General features: G+C 40.1%; 1 protein-coding gene across 2 annotated transcripts in view; it reads right to left on the bottom strand.

Moving 5' to 3' along the window:
• SOAT1 (sterol O-acyltransferase 1) overlaps positions 1-18776 on the bottom strand; it is an 80095-nt gene extending 61319 nt beyond the window's left edge. The window contains exons 1-2 of one of the 2 annotated variants that reach the window (XM_070591698.1): positions 18537-18776; positions 8734-8857 (exon numbers count right to left, since the gene is read on the bottom strand). In XM_070591698.1, coding sequence (XP_070447799.1) covers positions 8734-8851 — 118 coding nt within the window. In that variant the 5' untranslated portion in view covers positions 8852-8857; positions 18537-18776. The remainder of the gene's footprint in view (positions 1-8733; positions 8858-18536) is intronic. The other variant, XM_070591699.1, reaches the window with a different exon arrangement.
• Between the last annotated feature and the right edge of the window lie 348 nt (positions 18777-19124).

Raw genomic sequence — 19124 nt, 5'->3', positions numbered from 1 at the left:
ATAATATTAAGCATCTTTTCTGATCATAATGCTATGAAACTAGAAATCAACTACAAGAATAAAGCTGGGAAAGGGCCAAAAATGTGGAGACTAAACAACATGCTACTGAACAAACAATGGATTATTGAAGAAATTAAAGAAGAAATCAAATATCATCTGGAGACAAGTGAAAATGAAAACACACCGTACCAAATGATTTGGGACACAGCAAAGGCAGTCCTAAGAGGGAAATTTACTGCAATACAGGCTCACCTCAATAAGCAAGAAAAATCTTACATAAACAACCTCAAACAAGACCTAGCGAAATTTGAAAAAGAAGAACAAACAAAGCCCAAAGTCAGTAGAAGGAGGGAAATAATAAAAACTAGAGCAGAAATAAATGATATTGAAACAAAAAAGACAGTGGAAAGGATCAATGAAACAAAGAGTTGGTTCTTCAAAAAAATTAACAAAATAGACAAACCCTTAGCCAGACTCACTAAAAAAAAAAAGAGAGAGAGAGAAGTCTCAAATAAATAAAATTAGAAACGAGAGAGGAGAAATCACAACAGATACCGAAGAAATATAAAGGATCATAAGAGAATACTATGAAAAACTATATGCCAACAAATTGAACAACCTAGAAGAAATGGATAAATTCCTAGACTCATACAACCTACCCAAACTGAATCAGGAAGAAATAGAGAATCAGAAAAGACCAATCACAAGTAAAGAAATAGAAACGGTAATCAAAAACCTCCCCAAAAATAAGAGTCCAGGACCAGACAGCTTCTCTGGAGAATTCTACCAAACATTCAAAGAAGATTTAATACCTATCCTTCTCAAACTATTCCAGAAAATAGAGGAAGATGGAGCACTCCCTAATACATTCTACGAAGCCAACTTCACCCTGATCCCCAAACCTGACAAGGACAACACAAAGGAGGAAGACTACAAGGCAGTATCACTGATGAACATAGATGCAAAAATCCTCAACAAAATTTTGGCAAACCGAATACAGCAATACATCAAAAAGATCATACACCATGATCAAGTAGGATTTATACCAGGGACACAGGGATGGTTCAACATTCGCAAGTCAATCAACGTGATTCACTACATTAACAAAATGAGAAACAAAAACCACATGATCATCTCAATAGATGCAGAGAAAGCATTTGACAAGATCCAACATCCATTTATGATAAAAACCCTCAATAAAATAGGTATAGAAAGAAAGTGCCTCAACATAATAAAGGCCATATATGACAAACCCACAGCCAACATCATACTCAACAGACAAAAACTGAAACCCATCCCTCTCAGAACAGGAACAAGACAAGGGTGCCCACTTTCACCACTCTTATTCAACATAGTACTGGAGGTTTTGGCCAGAGCAATTCAGCAGGAAAAAGAAATAAAAGGAATCCAAATAAGCAACGAAGAAGTAAAACTCTCACTGTTTGCAGACGACATGATCTTATATATAGAAAACCCCAAAGAAGCCATAGAAAAACTATCAGAAACAATCAACAACTACAGCAAAGTTGCAGGGTATAAAATCAACATACATGAATCAGTAGCATTTCTATATGCTAACAATGAACTAACAGAAAAGGATCTCAAGAACTCAATCCCATTCACGATCGCAACGAAAAGAATAAAATACCTTGGGATAAATTTAACCAAGGAAGTAAAAGATCTATACAACGAAAACTACAAGACCTTCTTGAAAGAAATCGACAACGACATAAAGAGATGGAAGGACACTCCATGCACATGGATTGAAAGAATAAACATAGTTAAAATGTCCATACTACCTAAAGCAATCTACAGATTCAATGCTATCCCAATCAGAATTCCAATGTCATTCTTACAGAAATTGAACAAAGAATCCTAAAATTCATATGGGGCAACAAAAGACCCCAAATTGCTAAAGCAATCCTGAGAAAGAAGAACAAAGCTGGAGGCATCACAATCCCTGACTTCAAAACATACTACAAAGCTACAGTAATCAAAACAGCATGGTACTGGTACAAAAACAGGTACACAGATCAATGGAACAGAATTGAAAGCCCAGAAATAAAACCACACATCTACGGACAGCTAATCTTTGACAAAGGAGCTGAGGGCATACAACGGAGGAAAGAAAGTCTCTTCAACAAATGGTTCTGAGAAAACTGGACAGCCACACATAAAAGAATGAAAATCAACCACTCTCTTTCACCATTTACTAAAATAAACTCAAAATGGATCAAAGACCTAAAGATTAGGCCTGAAACAATAAGTCTTCTAGAAGAGAATATCGGCAGTACACTCTTTGACATCAGCTTCAAAAGAATCTTTTTGGACACCATAACCCCTCAGATGAGGGAAACAATAGAAAGAATAAACAAATGGGACTTCATCAGACTAAAGAGCTTCTTCAAGGCAAGGGAAAACAGGATTGAAACAAAAAAACAGCCCACTAACTGGGAAAAAATATTCACAAGTTATTTATCCGACAAAGGGTTAATCTCCATAACATACAAAGAACTCACACAACTCAACAATAAAAAAATCAAACAACCCAATTACAAAATGGGCAGGGGACATGAACAGACATTTCTCCAAAGAAGATATACGGATGGCCAATAGACACATGAAAAGATGCTCATCATCACTAATCATCAGGGAAATGCAAATCAAAACTACACTAAGATATCACCTTACACCTGTTAGAATGGCAAAAAATATCCAAAACCAAGAGTGACAAATGTTGGAGAGGCTGTGGAGAAAAGGGAACCCTCACACACTATTGGTGGGAATGCAAACTGGTGCAGCCACTATGGAAAACAGTATGGAGATTCCTCAAAAAGTTAAGAATAGATATACCTTATGACCCAGCCATTCCGCTACTGGGTATCTATCCTAAGAATCTGAAATCAGCAATTCCAAAAGTTCCATGCACCCCTATCTTCATCGCAGCATTATTCACAATAGCCAAGTCATGGAACCAACCTAAGTGCCCAGCAACCGATGATTGGATAAAGAAGATGTGGTATATATATACAATGGAATACTACTCAGCCATAAAAAAGGACTAAGTCGTCCCATTCACAACAACATGGATAGACCTTGAGGGTATTATGTTGAGCGAAATAAGCCAGACAGAGAAAGACGAACCCTGTATGACTCCACTCATAGGTGGAAGTCAGTATATTGACAAGGAGATCTGATCGGTGGTTACCAGGGAAAAGGGGGGGTGGGGGGAGGGCACAAAGGGAGAAGTGGTGTACCCACAACATGACTAACAAAAATGTACAACTGAAATCTCACAAGGTTGTAATCTATCATAACATTAATAAAAAAAAAAAAAAAGGTACAAACTTCCAGTTATAAGATAAATAAAGTTTGGGAGTGTAAAAAAAAAAAAAAACACACAGATTTACCATATGACTCAACAACTCCACTTCTAGATATATACCCAACAACAGCAGTGAAAACCTACATTCACACAAAGCTTTTCACAACAGCATTATTCCTAATAGCCAAAAATTGTAAACAACTCAAATAACTAAATGTTCATCAACTAATGAATAAACAAAATGTGGTATATCCATACAACGGAATACTGTTCAGCCATAAAAAAGAATGAAGGACAGATACTCACTAAAACATGGAAAACATTATGCTAAGTAAAAGAAGCCAGATAGCAAAGACCACATATTCTATGATTCCCCTTATATAAAATGCCCAGAACAGGCAAATCCAAAATGACAGGAAGCAGCTTAGTAGTTGCCAGGGCTGGGAGAAAGGGAGCATGGAGAGTGACAATGAATGGGCATGGGGTTCCTTTTTGGGGTGATAAAAATGTTCTGCAATTAAAAGTAATGATGTATACTGGCAACCACTGAATTCTACATCTTAAAATGACAAATTTTATACTATGTGAATAAAATCAATAAAAAAAATGAGGAGGAATGGGAGGAAAAAAGAGGAAAAGGAGAAGGGGCCAAAGGGAGAGAAGGGAGGAGAAAAAAGAACAAGAGGAGAAAAGAAAACAAAGAGGAGAAGAAGAAAAAAAATGCCTAAACCAATCTCTACTTAAATTATACTTTCATATCTAGCATAAAGATAGAACTGGTAAGTGGCAGAATACTGGGTCTAGAGAAGAATAAAGTTTAGCTTTTCCTGTTAAATTGCAGAGCCCTAACTTCTATTTACTTCTCCTAGAAGCGGACCATTCCACAGTCTATTACAAGAGATGCAAATCAGAAAGGAAAAGCAGAAAGGACAGGCAGGTACACTGTCATGCAAAGAGGCAGTGAGGAAGAAATAAGATTTTTAAAATTTAAACAGGCATAGTAACAACAAAAACACGAAGTGGTAAGTTTATAGAGTATAAGGTAAACGTTGCAATCCAGTACTATATCTCAAAATAAATATTTTTGGAAAAAATCCTCTGACCCTGCAATCCCTCTTTAGGCATCTGACAAATCTGTAAAGAAGTTCATTACCATTTGTTTATAGCAGAAAAAAACAGAAACAACTTAAATATTCATCAGAAAAACAATTAAATTGTATATGACAGATACAAAATAAAATACTTTGTAGCGAATTATCTACTACTTAACATTGGAAAGATGTCCACAATGTGTTAGAGACCTGAGTTACTAAAGAAGGTATAAAATATTCTATTTATGTAAAATGTTAATAAGTTCATGGGAATAAAACATATCTGGAAGGACGCATATTCATTTCTCAAATGACAGAATTTCGAGCCTTTTCTGCTTTCTTTTTAATTTTTTTAAATTAAAATTTTTTGTTTTTTGAGGAAGATTAGTCCTGAACTAACATCTGCCACCAATCCTCCTCTTTTTGCTGAGGAAGACTGGCCCTGAGCTAACATCCATGTCCATCTTCCTCTACTTTATATATGGGATGCCTGCCACAGCATGGCTTGACAAGTGGTGCCATGTCCGGGATCCAAACTGGTAAACCCTGGGCCACCGAAGCGGAATGTGCAAAATTAACTGCTGCACCACCAGGCTGGCCCCTCTGCTTTCTTTTTTATCCTTTTCTGCATATTTGGAATTAACTGAATAGTGCATGTACATCATAGCACAATAAAAACTTTTTTACATAAGCATGTATTACTTTTAAAATCAGGTAATGAGGGGCCGCCCTGGTGGCACAGCGGTTAAGTGCGCACATTCCGTTCCATGGCCCAGGATTGGCCAGTTCGGATCCCAGGTGTGGACATGGCACCGCTTGGCACGCCATGCTGTGTTAGGCGTCCCACATATAAAGTAGAGGAAGATGGGCATGGATGTTAGCTCAGGGCCAGTCTTCCTCAGCAAAAAGAGGAGGACTGGCAGCAGTTAGCTCAGGGCTAATCTTCCTCAAAAAAAAAAAATCAGGTAATGATAACATTACTTTCAATTTAGACAAAAGGTTGTCTTCAGAACTGGTATTATTTCAAACAAATGTCACAAACTACAAGAAAGCTAATTAATTATAATTTCACCTAATAGGCACTAGATAAATTAAAGATACTCTTATGAAAATGTAATTCAATAACCTAAAGGCTGGGTGACCATATAATTTATCAAACAAACTGGGACACTTCTGAGAATGCAAGGAGGCAACACACAGAATTACACTGGACACAGGGAAAACTGAGACTAACCTGAGCAAATTCAGACATAAAATCATCCTACCCATAGGTTACTAGATTTAGGAACCAGAGAATAAGAATTCAAGAATTACACAAGTTCAATGAAAAACATCCTTTGGACTATGTCACGAGCTACGTCAAAGTGACATATCACAAGACAGTTAGGTCTCAGAGCTCTTGACGGTACTGCTCCTTAACTTGCGATGCCAATCAGTACTATCCAGCAAGGTTTTCAAACTTAACATTCCTGCAGCCTCGCACTGAGATTCAGATTCAGTAGATCTATAATGGGGTCCAAGAAACTGTTCTGGTTTGTTGGATGATTTCTTTTCTTTCTACAGGGATTTGTGCACAACCTCTGATGGTTAATTTTATGTGTCAACTTGACTGGGCTAAGGGATGCCCAGACAGCTGGTAAAACATTATTTCTGCCTGTGCCTGTGAGGGTGTTTCCAGAAGGGATGAGCATTTGAATCAGTAGACCCTCCCCAACACAGCAGGGCCTGAGTAGAACAAAAAGCAGAGGTCTGGCGAATTTTTTTTTTTTTTTTGAGGAAGATTAGCCCTGAGCTAACTGCTGCCAATCCTCCTTTTTGCTGAGGAAGACTGGCCCTGAGCCAACATCCGTGCCCATCTTCCTCTACTTTATATGTGGGACGCCTACCACAGCATGGCTTACCAAGTGGTGCCACGTCCGCACCCGGGATGCGAACCAGCAAACCCCAGGCCACCGAAGCACAATGTGCGAACTAAACAGCTGCGCCACCAGGCCGGCCCCGAATTTGCACTCTTGCTTGGACTGGGACATCCATCTTCTCCTGCCCTAGTTCTCCGACCTTCAGACTGGGGACTTACACCATCACATCCCTGATTCTCAGGTCTTTGAAGATTTTGGGTTTGGACTGGAACTGCACCATTGGCTTCCCTGGGCATCTAACGTGCAGATGGCAGACAGAGCCAAACCCTCATAATAAATCTTCCTATATATCTGTATATATCCTATTGGTTCTGTTTCTCTGAAGGATTCTAACACACCCCAATTGAGAACTGCCACTAAGAACTGTGTCTCAAACTTTAACCTGCATATGAATCACCTTGGAACCTTATTAAAATGAAATTTTTATTCAATAAATGTGAGGTGGGGCATTTCTAACAAGCTCCCAGGCAGTGCAGATGCCCCTGGTTCTGGCTGGTGGGCCACAATGATTGATTGGCGTGGCTTGGTGTCCTTGAAGCCCTTGCTACTCAAAGGCCGTATTTTACCTGTCTGCTTATTCCCCAAAGTGAACAAATGTTCAAGCGAAGAAACATATTCTATTTTCAGATCAGCATCACGTACATTAAATCAAGGGGGCGCTCATACTTCTTGTTTTTGGCTAAACAATTCAATTTTTAATATCTGCCTTAAAACCTGGAATGATTAAAACAATGAACTAACACAATAAGGAGTAATGAAAATATGTAGAAATTAGAATAATTTGTAAAAGATTTTTAAAAACTGGGACATACAGGGGCCAGCCCAGTGGCGTACTGGGTTAAGTTCGTGTGCTCTGCTTCAGTGGCCCTGCGTTGGTAGGTTTGGATCCTGAGCACAGACCTACACGCTGCTCATCAAGCCATGCTGTAGTGGCGGCCACGGACAAAAAGTAGAACAAGACTGGCACAGATGTTAGCTCAGGGACCACCTTCCTCAAGCAAAAAGAGGAAGATTGGCAACAGATGTTAGCTTACGGTTAATCTTCCTCACAAAAAAAAAATAAAACTGGGACATAAAGAGAAAAGTGAATCTAGTGACAGCAAGTTTCAAAGAAAAGTAATTTTTCTGTCTCCAAGACAGACAACACAGATTATTATTACTCAGTCCCTAAATCATGGAAGGGGTAGGTCTCTACCCAATGTTGGCTTATAACCTTTGCACAAATTTTACATTTTAGATCACACTAAAACTAGCCCATATGCAATATAAATATTTCATAAATAGCTAATTAAAAGTCTAAAAATCAATAACCTTCATTATGCAAATTTAAGCAGCAACACTTATATTCCTGGTGGGATCCAGCTGCTATTTTTCTAATTAAATTTTACACAGGAAAAACAAAAGAACATTTCTGTATGAAAGAAGTCTCAGGATGCCAAAGACAACCTGTCTCAGAAACTTCCACCCCTATCTGCTAGCCAAAAAAGCTTCAAATTTCAAATCCTTGTTGAAATCAAATCTATACAAATGTCATTGCAAAAACAAACATCCTGAGGCAACAGATGACATCAGTTGGAGCTGTGTTTACAGGTCTATCGATCTTAAGCACAACCTTGACCTTAACAACAAGTGTTGTGTCATACTCTTATCTGTATTGATGCATTAAGAAAACTTGGACAGAAGAACTAATAAAACTCCCTAATCTCTTTCTCACCCAAGATTGATAGCGTACTACTGAATTAAGTTAGGTGGTCTGCTAATTACTCTCATTATGCTCATTACATCTAGTAGAAGAGTAATTAGTAGCACTTATTCATAATAATCTAATTACGTTGGGGGGGGGCTGTTCTCATTCATTTCACTCGCTCACTTAGAGCTCCATGAAGGCAAACACATCGTACTGTACGAACCATATTGATCACTCTGTAGCCGCAGCACCTAGCAGGGCATCGGTAATTATTGATAAGTTAGGTGGCTGAAGGAATGAATGAATGTACGGTATCTAAAATAGTAGATACCCAAAACACGTCTGTTGAATTAATTAAAAAGAAAGGGCTTATTTCCTAATTTCTTCTTTACCAGATATATAAAACTCTATGTAATATAAATCCTAAATTAAAATATACATTGCCAACTCCACATACATCAACAAAGCTCTCTTCTATGAGATGTGCAGCAAGTCACACATCAGTGTCACCAGTAGTATCTAAGGTGGCTGTGACTGGCACTTCAACCAAAGTGCTCCTTTCAACATATTGTTCTCTTCTATACCTTTACACAGTGCCTCACAACATATTCATTTATAATAAACAGAGTTAAAGAGATGTCAATCCCTGTTCTAGAACATACATTTGTTCTCTATTTCATTAATTCACCTCAAAAAAATTAAAAGCCTCACCATTACTAGATGTCTCTAGGGACTCCTCTGAAGAGTTTCTCTCCTCTTCACTTTCCTCAAGATTTTCATCGGACTTTGACAGCCGTTTTCTTAGACACATTTTCTCTTCACCCACCATTGTTGTCTAGGAAAGAAGACATAAAAAGCTTTGAACTAAGTATCTGGCTCAGGCGAATTTCACAATATCACCATATTTAGGGAAGGTGAAAAATGATACATTCTCTTCCTTTTGTTTTACTTTAGTCATGTTTAAGCAGTTTCTGAGCACAAAATACTATGACAAATTTGAAGAAATTAGTCCTTATAAGTAATTGGTTGGTTTAAGACCCTTATTTAAGCATGGCCCCCATTCTTAAAGAACAATTAGTTAAATAAAAAAGGCATAAATATATGAAAACTTAAGAACAAGAAAAAGAAAGTACAAAGACGCCACAAAGTAGTATGATCAATAGTCACGTCAATGGTAAAAATAATGAATACCTGAAGTTCAGAGACAAAAGAGATTATTAAGAGATGTAAAGAGTTTCACAGAAGTTATTTGAACTGAGTCTTGAAGGATGAGAAGAGAGCACTCCATGGGTGAGAAAGGGTTAAAACAAGGTCCTTAATAAGCCCTGTCCAGGGGTGCATGACTGATCAGACTCCTTTACCAGAGGACAACAAAGAGGCTCTTGTTGAGTATCTATTAAGTGCAACGACACTGCTGGGGGCTTTAAGTTTTCTCATTGAATCTTCATAACTCTGCAACCTGTGTCAGATCCAAACTACAAACACTACTATTTGAACTTCTTTTTATAAGTTGCTAAAATTTTAGTAGATCAATAAGATTCAATTAAAAGGAACCTAGGAAGGAGGTCAGGGCAACTGATAAATTTGAAAGTCATTTGTCTAACAGTGACAGAGGAAGCAGCAGAGCATCTAACTCTCCAACAGAAAAGATTAGAGAAGTGAGAACTGACAACCAACTATGAGGGATGCCCTCAAAGTAAGACAGGAAGAAGGAGAAAAGAAATCAGGGGAGAAACAATAGAAAGATGCAAAAAGAGCCAAGACGTTTCAAAAAGGAAGGATGACACAGGGAATAATGTGGAAATAAAAACAGGGACTCTACTTTTGAGTGTTCTGTGCTTTACATGTATTACATATTTTAATCTCAATCTAATCTTTAAATTAGGTACTATTATTATTCCCCAACTATTGTCTTTGGTCATCATGTCTTCTAATATACTCTTTCCAATCTCTAGAAAGCTGGTTCTCCTCTGCCCTTTCTTTACCTAGCTAACCCTACTCACCCTTCAAAGTAAGAGTCACAGCAGCAGGAACAGCAGCAGCTTTGACTTAATGACCAGCCATTGTGTACCCACCAGGCACTGTGCTGCCAAGTCCTTTACATTTATTTTCTTATTCAGTCTTTACAATCTTGGAAAGTAGGTATTATCCTCATTTTACAGATGATAAAAATATAGTTTAGGGAGGTGATTTAACTTGCCCCAAATCATATAATTCTCCAACAGCAGAACTGCGATTCAAAACCAGAACTACTGGATCCCACAGCCTACCCAGTAATCACCAGATGGCTTGCCTCGGATTCACGCTACCATACTCAGACAGCAATACTATCTGCCTCTGACACTGAGCATAAGCTTCTCAAAAACAGGGACCATATGGTATTTTCCCTTTGAATCCCCAAAATCTAGTGGGGAGTATCTGGAGCACAAGAGGCGTGCATTAGTACAGAAAGTGAATCTCAGTTAATACCGCAACCCATTATTCTAATAGGACACTGCTCTAAACTTAAGAGAATCAAGAGGAAAACATATGCCAGGAGGATGCCAACGAGCATCATCGTTACTGGTAACAGCCTTATACACCCTACTCAACAATAACATCTACAACGATTGTTCTTAATTGGGGTTGGGGGCCCCCCTAGACTCAGGACTCCTATAGGTATGCAAAAACGACTTCAAACATTTCAATAACTGAAATAAACAATTATACACTTATCACACAAAACAAGCAACACATTACTTCCCTTTTGGCTGAATCTATTATCAACCCAGTGAAAAATCAGTTATGATGATTAAAAGCACTAATTAAGAGGTGAAAATAGTACTTAAGAAACCAAATTTCAGAGACAAATAAATGTTGTTTAACAGGACAAAAGGAAACAATTTACACCTGAGTACCCTGCACAACAATGAAAAAATTAAAGGAGTCCTTAGTGATGAGATTAGGAACCATCAGTCTACTTTAGAGAACAAAGACTTCCCAAAGCTAAAACACAGGAACTACTGAGTTTGCACAATTACACAGAGTTTAATCTACTCATTTTAGAAGTGAGCCAAAGAAGAAAACATTAACTCTTCTTTAACAAAAATCTTTCTATCATAGTCTGTACTTATATCTTTGGTCTCAATTTCCTCTACTTAGCAGGAAGGGAGAAGTGTAATACAGTGGAAAGGCACAGGATTTGGAATCAGAACACCAAGAGGTGGTTTACATCCCTGCTCCATCACAGCACTGTGTCCTCAGGTAAACCCGCATCCCCTCTGAATCTGTTTCTTCTTCTAGAAATTAAAGGTAAATACTACTGCAGAGAACCACGACAACAAAAAAAGATAATATACACTCAAGTGCCAACATTATATTATTAACCACCAACTTTAAAAAATTAACTAAGTGACCTGATACCTACATATCTAACTCTATATGCTAAATGACACAAACATTAAGTCATATCATCCCTCAAATTTTACTTGTGTTTGCTTTTAAGATGTACTAGATGGGCCGGCCCCCTGGCCAAGTGGTTAATTTCATGCACTCCGCTGCGGCGGTCCAGGGTTTCCCAGTTTGGATCCTGGGTGCAGACATGGCACCGCTCATCAGGCCATGCTGAGGCAGCGTCCCACATAACACAATCAGAAGGACCTACAACGAGAATATACAAGTACACACTGGGGGGCTTTGAGGAGAAGAAAAAAAAATGGCAACACTTGTTAGCTCAGGTGCCAATCTTAAAAAAAAACTAATAATTAAAAAAAAAAAAGATGTACTAGATGAGGGTAAATAAAGTACCATAATTATATACTTTCTCAAATGCAGCTCAAACATCATATGGTTTCCAAGAAAATATTAACAAATTTTATCACTGTCATACATACAGATGTTAGGAAGGAGAACTCTTACTGAAAATGGCTCACCTCAATTTTGACCAAATCCTCGGATCATATAAATCATAAGATTAAGAGATGATGTCTGAATTGAGCTCCTCCTGCCATGCATGTCAGTTAATAGTACATGGCTGGTACTGCAGAAAACAGAGGCAAATCGGAGTAATGCTCAGCTCAATTGTTCCTTCTCTATAGACAGATGGATCATTTTGGCCTCTGTGTGGAGAGCAGACCACAACGAGGGCGAGAGCATAAGTTAGGGACCAGTTAACAGACTACTGCAATTGTCCAGGTGAGAGATGAAGGACAGCTGAATTTTTTGACCACTCATCTAAAAGAGGACTGTGAATCTATCCCCTTATCAACCTAAACACTAGCCAGGCAAACTACTTCAGCTGTCATAAAGTCCAACATTCAAACTGTAATTAATGCTAAATGGTTTCTAAGCGCTAACATGGATCACTGCCCTTATATGTGAAGTGTACCAGGGTTTTTTCTTGACCTCTCATTAAGACAGGACCTGGAGGCAGAGTTATCCTCCTTGTTTCCCATTAATTTCAGGTCACAGTTCCTCCTTCCCTTCCTGAAATACCTCAGCCGGATTATTATACCTGGTACCTCTCCTCATTGCAAGTATGTACTATCTTCCTGGTCACTGCCCTCACTCATTGAGGATGTGAACACCTCACTCACTGCCCCCACTCTACCACTAATCCTTCCACACTTCTTTTACTTCAACATTCATGTACTTTGGTCCATCCAATGCCCTGGCCTCCAGGCTCCTTGACTACTACTTGTCTCCAACAAACTGTTCTTACGTCCCAGTCACTCCTTCCCCTAGAACTTACAGTTACTAATACCTGCACCATGTCCAAAATTCTGATTTTCAGCATCTAACCCTCTGAACACCACCAGTTCACTTACTCGAATACCTCCCCATCAATTCTCTAATACCCTTCTCCTCCCAACAGGCCCACACTTCCCTGAGCTCCAGACTCACCTCCAAAGGCTTACCTGACACTTTCACATAGATGTCTTATAGGCATCTCAAACTTACCATGACCAAAACTGAACTACCAACGCTCCTTCCAATTCCATTCTTCTCTCTGTCTTCCCCACCTCAGTTAAGACTAACAGTCACTCTTTGTCCAGATCAAAAGAAAAAAGAAAACCTTAGAAGTCACTCTTGATTCTTTACTATCCCTTATCCAATCCAACAGCAAGTCTATTTCACTCAGCCTTCAAAACACATTCCAATTCTAACCTCTTCTCGCCACATCCACCACCTTCACCATACCTCTCTCAGCTCTCACTGCAGTAGCCTCCTAACTAGACTCTCTTCATTTTCTCCCTTCTGGTCTATTTTTTAACACAGCACCCAGAGTAATCCTTCTAAAGAGTAAGTCAGAGCAAGGTACTCCCCTGCTCAAAATCCTTCAAACATCAGATTTTGTTCTAAGTTCTCACCATTGTCTAGGATTTTGTTCTAACTCCTCCATGATCTGCCACTCGCCTCCCCAACCCCTACCCCAGCACCCTGAACCTCCTCAGTTCTCTCACTAGCTCTGTTCTGGCCTTCTGTGTTTCTTGAACAAGCTAAGTTCACTCCCATTTCAAGTTCTTTGATACTTCCTCTGTCTGGAACATCTCCTTCAGGTACCCTCAGGGCTTTCTCCTTCACCTCATTCAAATTCTCTGCTCAAATGTCCCCTCCTCAGGGACTCCTAAGTCTACTCTAACTAAATACTCTCACACCCTGTTACTCTTATCCCTTATATGCTGCTGTATTTTTCTTCAGAGTACTTACTGCCCAATACATTACAGCATTTATTGTCTGTCTACCCCACAAGACTGTAAAGCCCCATGAAAAGTGGAGTTGTCTTGTTCATCATTTTATCCAAGTATCTACAACTGTGCCTAGAACACAGTCTGCAGTTAACACACATTTGTTGAATGAATTAATAGTTACCAAGCATTTTCACATACATTAAGGAAATAAAAAATTGCCATTCACATGTTCATGAAACAATCATTAATAGGCTAGTATGAGAATTGGAACTGATGTTTGCTTTTATTTCTAACTTTGCCTGTCAATACTAAAAAATAAATACAACACAGTTAGTGAAGACATTTACCTAGTTTGAGATTTAAGTTGTGTGTATCTATACATAAAAATGATCCGCTCTAGAGCTTAAGGCTTTTCAATAACATCTACCATTCAGGACCCAATTCTAAACTTAGGTAATCTAGGAGACTCTGAAAAACAATTTGCTGACAAATGCCATGCCCCTTACTCCACCGGAAAATCTCTCAAACTTGAGAGACTGTTCTGAAACAAATTCAAATAGTTAGAATAAACATTATTAGAATTGCTAAACTCTGATAGGACCTCGTGCACATTATTACCTCCTTTAATCCTAAGAATAACCCTATGAGGTAGGTAACCTTGTTCCCATTTTCAAAGAAAAAAAGGAGTGACTGTCAGAAGCATAACTATAGATAACAGTAAAGACAGAAAACTTTAAAAGTAGAAATCAACATTAAAAAAGAAAGAGAGCAAGCACAGGTCTTTTAGTGCAGGCCCAAACGTGTTGTTTCTGATGAGCCCCCAATACATCACTGTATCAAAGCAGACCTCAGCTGAAGTTCACGCTTTAACGACCATGGCACATCTGAAAAGGGCTATGGTAGTTTAAACATAGAAGGCAAAGAAAAAATTTTTAATTTGCATTGAAATTATTCTTTTTTAAGTTCTGACACTTAAAAGATATGTGCCAATTATCTGAAAAGTCATGTCTATAAAGCTTCTCTTTCTACAATCATGTTGGATAAATGTGTTTTAATAATACAGAGGTCTATCTCATTGTATTCTTCACACACACACACACACACACACGCACAAACTCTATCAGGAGAAGGCATAACTAACCACTTAGGGAAGTCAAACAAGTCCTCATGGAGGAGGTGACATTAGAGCCAGAGTTCAAAACAGGAATAGAAGTTTGCTAAGCATCAAAACAGGATGGGAGGGAGAGCAGTCTACAAAAAAGATGAAACAAGTACAGACCTTGGTGACGGATTCATTATTTCAAACATTTTATTGAGGTCTACAACGTGCCAGGCCCTGGGATGCAAAGATAACTACAACTGTTAGTGCCCTCAAGGAGTGAAAATCTAGTGGACGAAAGACATAAAAATATAACATCTAGTGGTATTACAGAACAGTAATTGAGATGCACGTAGAGTATCAAAGGAATACAGGCCTGGTGCCCAACAGCACTGAGGGGCAATTAGGAAGCCTTCTCTGAAGAAGGTAAAATCTGAGTTAATTAATCTTGAAGAGAAGGACTAAGGCTGGAGCACAGGGTACAGGAAGGGCAAGGACAAAAGGTCAAGGGCCCTTAAGGAGTTTGGAACTTAACACATAAACAAGCTGGCAGAGGTTTTTCAACAAGATGGTGACTTGCTGTTTGTCTTAGAGTAAGACAACTCAAGCAACCTTATGGAGGACGTGCTGGAGAAAGGAGAGACTGGCAGAACAATGAGATCACACAAAAAACGAAAAAGCCTTGAAGTAAGCCTCAGGTGACATGCGTTTATTAAATGAACAAATGATTTCATGAAGACAACATTAAGGGAGATAAGAGAAATTTATAAACATTAAGCTGAGGCATCTATGAACTATCCAGGTGGCCTCAGTTGGAAATAACAGATCCCAAGCGAGATTTCTAATTCAGCTGACTAAGGCTGTGGTGTGGCATTAAACTAAGTAACTACAGGAGAAGAGAAAGGAGTAGGTGAACTCAATACGATGTGCCTGTGGGTCAGCCAAGTGATATGACCAATAGGCAGATGAATATGCAAGTGTGCACTGAAGACAGGAATCTGGATTCATCAGTGTACTGGCAGCAGCTAAGGCCAAGGCACAGGAAGGAACTCTCCCAGTTAGAGACCATAAATCAAGAAAAGAGGTTACCTAGGAAATAATATAAAGCTAACATTTACCTAGTACTTACTATGGCTCATTTAACCTCACAACAACCTATGCAGTAGATACTATTATTCCATTTTACAAGTGGTTAAGTAATTTTCCCAATATTACAAGGCAGTTAACTAACAGTAAAAAAGCAAGGCCTAGGAGAGATTAGAAGAGAATCAGGAGCAGGCAATGTTCAAAATCAAGTCAGGATTCAAGAGGTAATCTATGGTATATCATGGAAAATTCAAGCAGGACCACAAAAAAGGGAGAAAAAAAGGGGAGAGCGTAACACGGGATATTTTCACAATTTGAGAACATTAACAGCTACGATTTACTTGTACAATCAGTTTGGGGAAGAAGTACAAAGAAATATACTGGATGGGGTTGCAAAATGAATTGAGGAAGTAGAAAAGTCATCATAAGACTAGTCTCTCCAGTCGTCCAGCAGTAAAACCACCAGGTGCTAATGTTTACTAAGCCAGTAACATTTACAGTGCTGGGCGCCAGGGTGGGGGCATCACACATCTCATTTAACATTTCCACTCTAAATTCGGAAATACTATGAAACTTGTTAAAAGTCACATAGCCAGTAAGCGACAGTGGAAACTGAGTTTCCAAATTTAAAAATTTGTTGGAATTTATACCTAAGGTGACGCAAAGCTGACTAAACAGCTATTTGAAAAACAACACAGTGATTGAACAATTATTTAAGAATCCAATCTGTACACTGGTTTTGTAATGTTCAGTGTGACAGTATCTAACTTATCCTAAGAAAGCAAAACAGAAAGAACCGGTTTGAGAAACAAATGAACCATATGGGAAACAAGTGTCCCGCTTGAGCCTGCTTGCAGTGTTCCTATTAACAAAGCTTTTAAAAGAACCTATAAATCTATAAAACAAATAAATATTGAGCAGCTGCTCTCGGTGAAGAATTTTGCTCGATCACTCCCAAGTTCAGTGAGGGGAAAGAGAGACAACCGCAAACAAATTTACAATCTAAAACATAAAATTTCTCCCTCTTCCTTCCAAACAATGGTTTACCCTAGTACAACCCTACAATATTTATGTATCAAAGAGCTGGGTCATTCAATCAATTAGCAAAACTAAAGAACACAGACAAATTCTATTTACATCTGTATTGTCAGTATAATCATTTATCCAAGGTGATAAATTCCAAAAATAAATTTTGTTAACTGGACTTTGTTTAAAACTTTTTCCATTTCCTTTCCAAAGCCATCAGGCACTCTTCCCTAGTTAATATTTCCCACTCAAAAGTTCCCTCCTCTGCCCTCCAAATCCTTCATTCTTTCATTGTGCCAAGGGCTGGGCGAGACTCTGATAATTAAGACATAAATAAGATGGACTAGTCTAGCCTTCATGAAATGTACATGCTAGCAGAGCCACCAACGGAAGCATCTAAGTAACTTTAACAACTCATACAACTGATGATTTACTGCTGCTAAGGAAAACAAAGTGCTAGGAGGGCTTCACAGGGATACGACCGGCTTCTTGAGGAAGTCATATGTGATGTGGGCTGATAATCCAGGAACGCATAGGCGTTGGGGGCAGGGAGAGAATAAGGCGTCAGAGGTGGAAGAAACGCCTAGACACCAGGAGACAGCAAAGAGGCCTTCTTAGAACAAAAATAAAAACCTGTGTGGCTTGTGCCCAGACAGGAGGGAGGAAGGTGGCCGATGATGAAGTGGAGATAGAAAGAGTGGCAGCAGTATTTTGATATTTATCCTAAAAGAACGCAAACTCTTTGAGAGTTCTAAGCTCGTGATGCACTGAGACACGTGCATTTTTAAACGATTACTCTTGAACGCCTGGGGGCCCCTTCGCAAATCCATTCTCTGGCCTAGACAACACTCAAACTCCCTTAAAAGTCATTCACCGATGCGGCCCAACTTAAAGCAAAAAAAAAAAAAAAAAGAAGAAGCAGCTTCAAGCTGAAGTCTACGTCAAGGGAAAAGCAAACACTCTGAAAAAAGGTAGTTTAAAGAGACGGCAACCACTTAATAAGCGACCAATGAATTTAATCTATATGTAAATATGGAGAATAGAGTTTACAGCTGCTTCTCGCTTACAAATAACTTTTAAATAGATATGTCATTTAAAGCGCACGGCCATTAACATTTAAGAAGGACAGAAACGTAATTACATCCTAAGAGGTACAAATAAAATACGAGCTTGATTCAAGGCTTTGGTGCCCACGCAGATTTGGATGTCCTGAAGCGCCATCCATCCCGTCACAACACACTTTCTTCCCACATCAATTAGAAGATGACTTCCTGAGTGCATTTTTGGTTCCGTTTTTTAAGCCATTAAATGGCTTCTAATTCCTAACTTTCTTTACTACCGGCTTGAGAGACGCCACAGGATCTGGGAGACACTGAAAAAACCTCCAAGGTTTAAAAAGCTGCCGCGTTCCGGGCGCCCGAAGGTAACTTCCCCGCCCTCCCCATCCCCCAAACTCGCCAGGACGGGGGAGCCTCGCCCTCGGCGGCCGCCGGCCGCCTCCCCAGCTCCTCAGCCCAGGACGCGGCCAGGCCCACCGGGCCCGAGGCGCGGCCGCCGCCTCTGTCCCCTTCCTCTCCGGCTGAGGCGGGCGGACCCAGGCGGGAAGTGAGGGGCTCGGGGAGCGTGGGCTTTACCTGGGGCCGGAGCCCGGCAGCGGGTACCTCGGCCAGGAGGGTAAAGCCGGGAAGCCGCAGCGCGCGGCGGGCAGCGAGGTCGCCTCCCGACCGCTCTCCGGACGCCCAAGACTCGCAGCGCAGCCAGCACCCCGCAGACGCAAATAAAGCGCCCGACTGCCCGGCCCCTCCGCCCCCGGCCTCGCAGCCCGCTACGCTGCGTCACGCGCACGGCCCGCGCCGGCTCCCGATTTCATTGGTGGCCGCCCAAGGCCGCCCCGCCCCTTCGCGCGGCTGGAGCGCCCGCTGGCCTTGGCGCCCGGGGAGGGGCGCTTCGCGCGGGCAAATCGGGACCCCGCCTGCTTGCTTTCCGTTTCTTCCCCAGCGGTTCCGTGTGGGGCAGACAGGGGACCGAGACAACTTTCTGCAAGCCCGAAACGGCACCATGCCTGGTAGCACGGGACTGGCGAGTGTGGTGCCTTTTCTAGAGGCTCCAAGAGCCGCTTGTGGAACTGTGGATCATTTCAGTTTGAACCGACCCTCTAGGAACAAAATACCACTAAGAAGCAGCCTTGTCATGGGATGCTTTAATGCTTTGTAGACTGAACT

This window comes from Equus przewalskii, chromosome 23 (genome assembly GCF_037783145.1).
Source record: "Equus przewalskii isolate Varuska chromosome 23, EquPr2, whole genome shotgun sequence".
Classification (NCBI taxonomy): domain Eukaryota; kingdom Metazoa; phylum Chordata; class Mammalia; order Perissodactyla; family Equidae; genus Equus; species Equus przewalskii.
The sequence above is the reverse complement of the archived record's forward strand: the minus strand, read 5'-3'. Positions and strand labels throughout refer to the sequence as shown.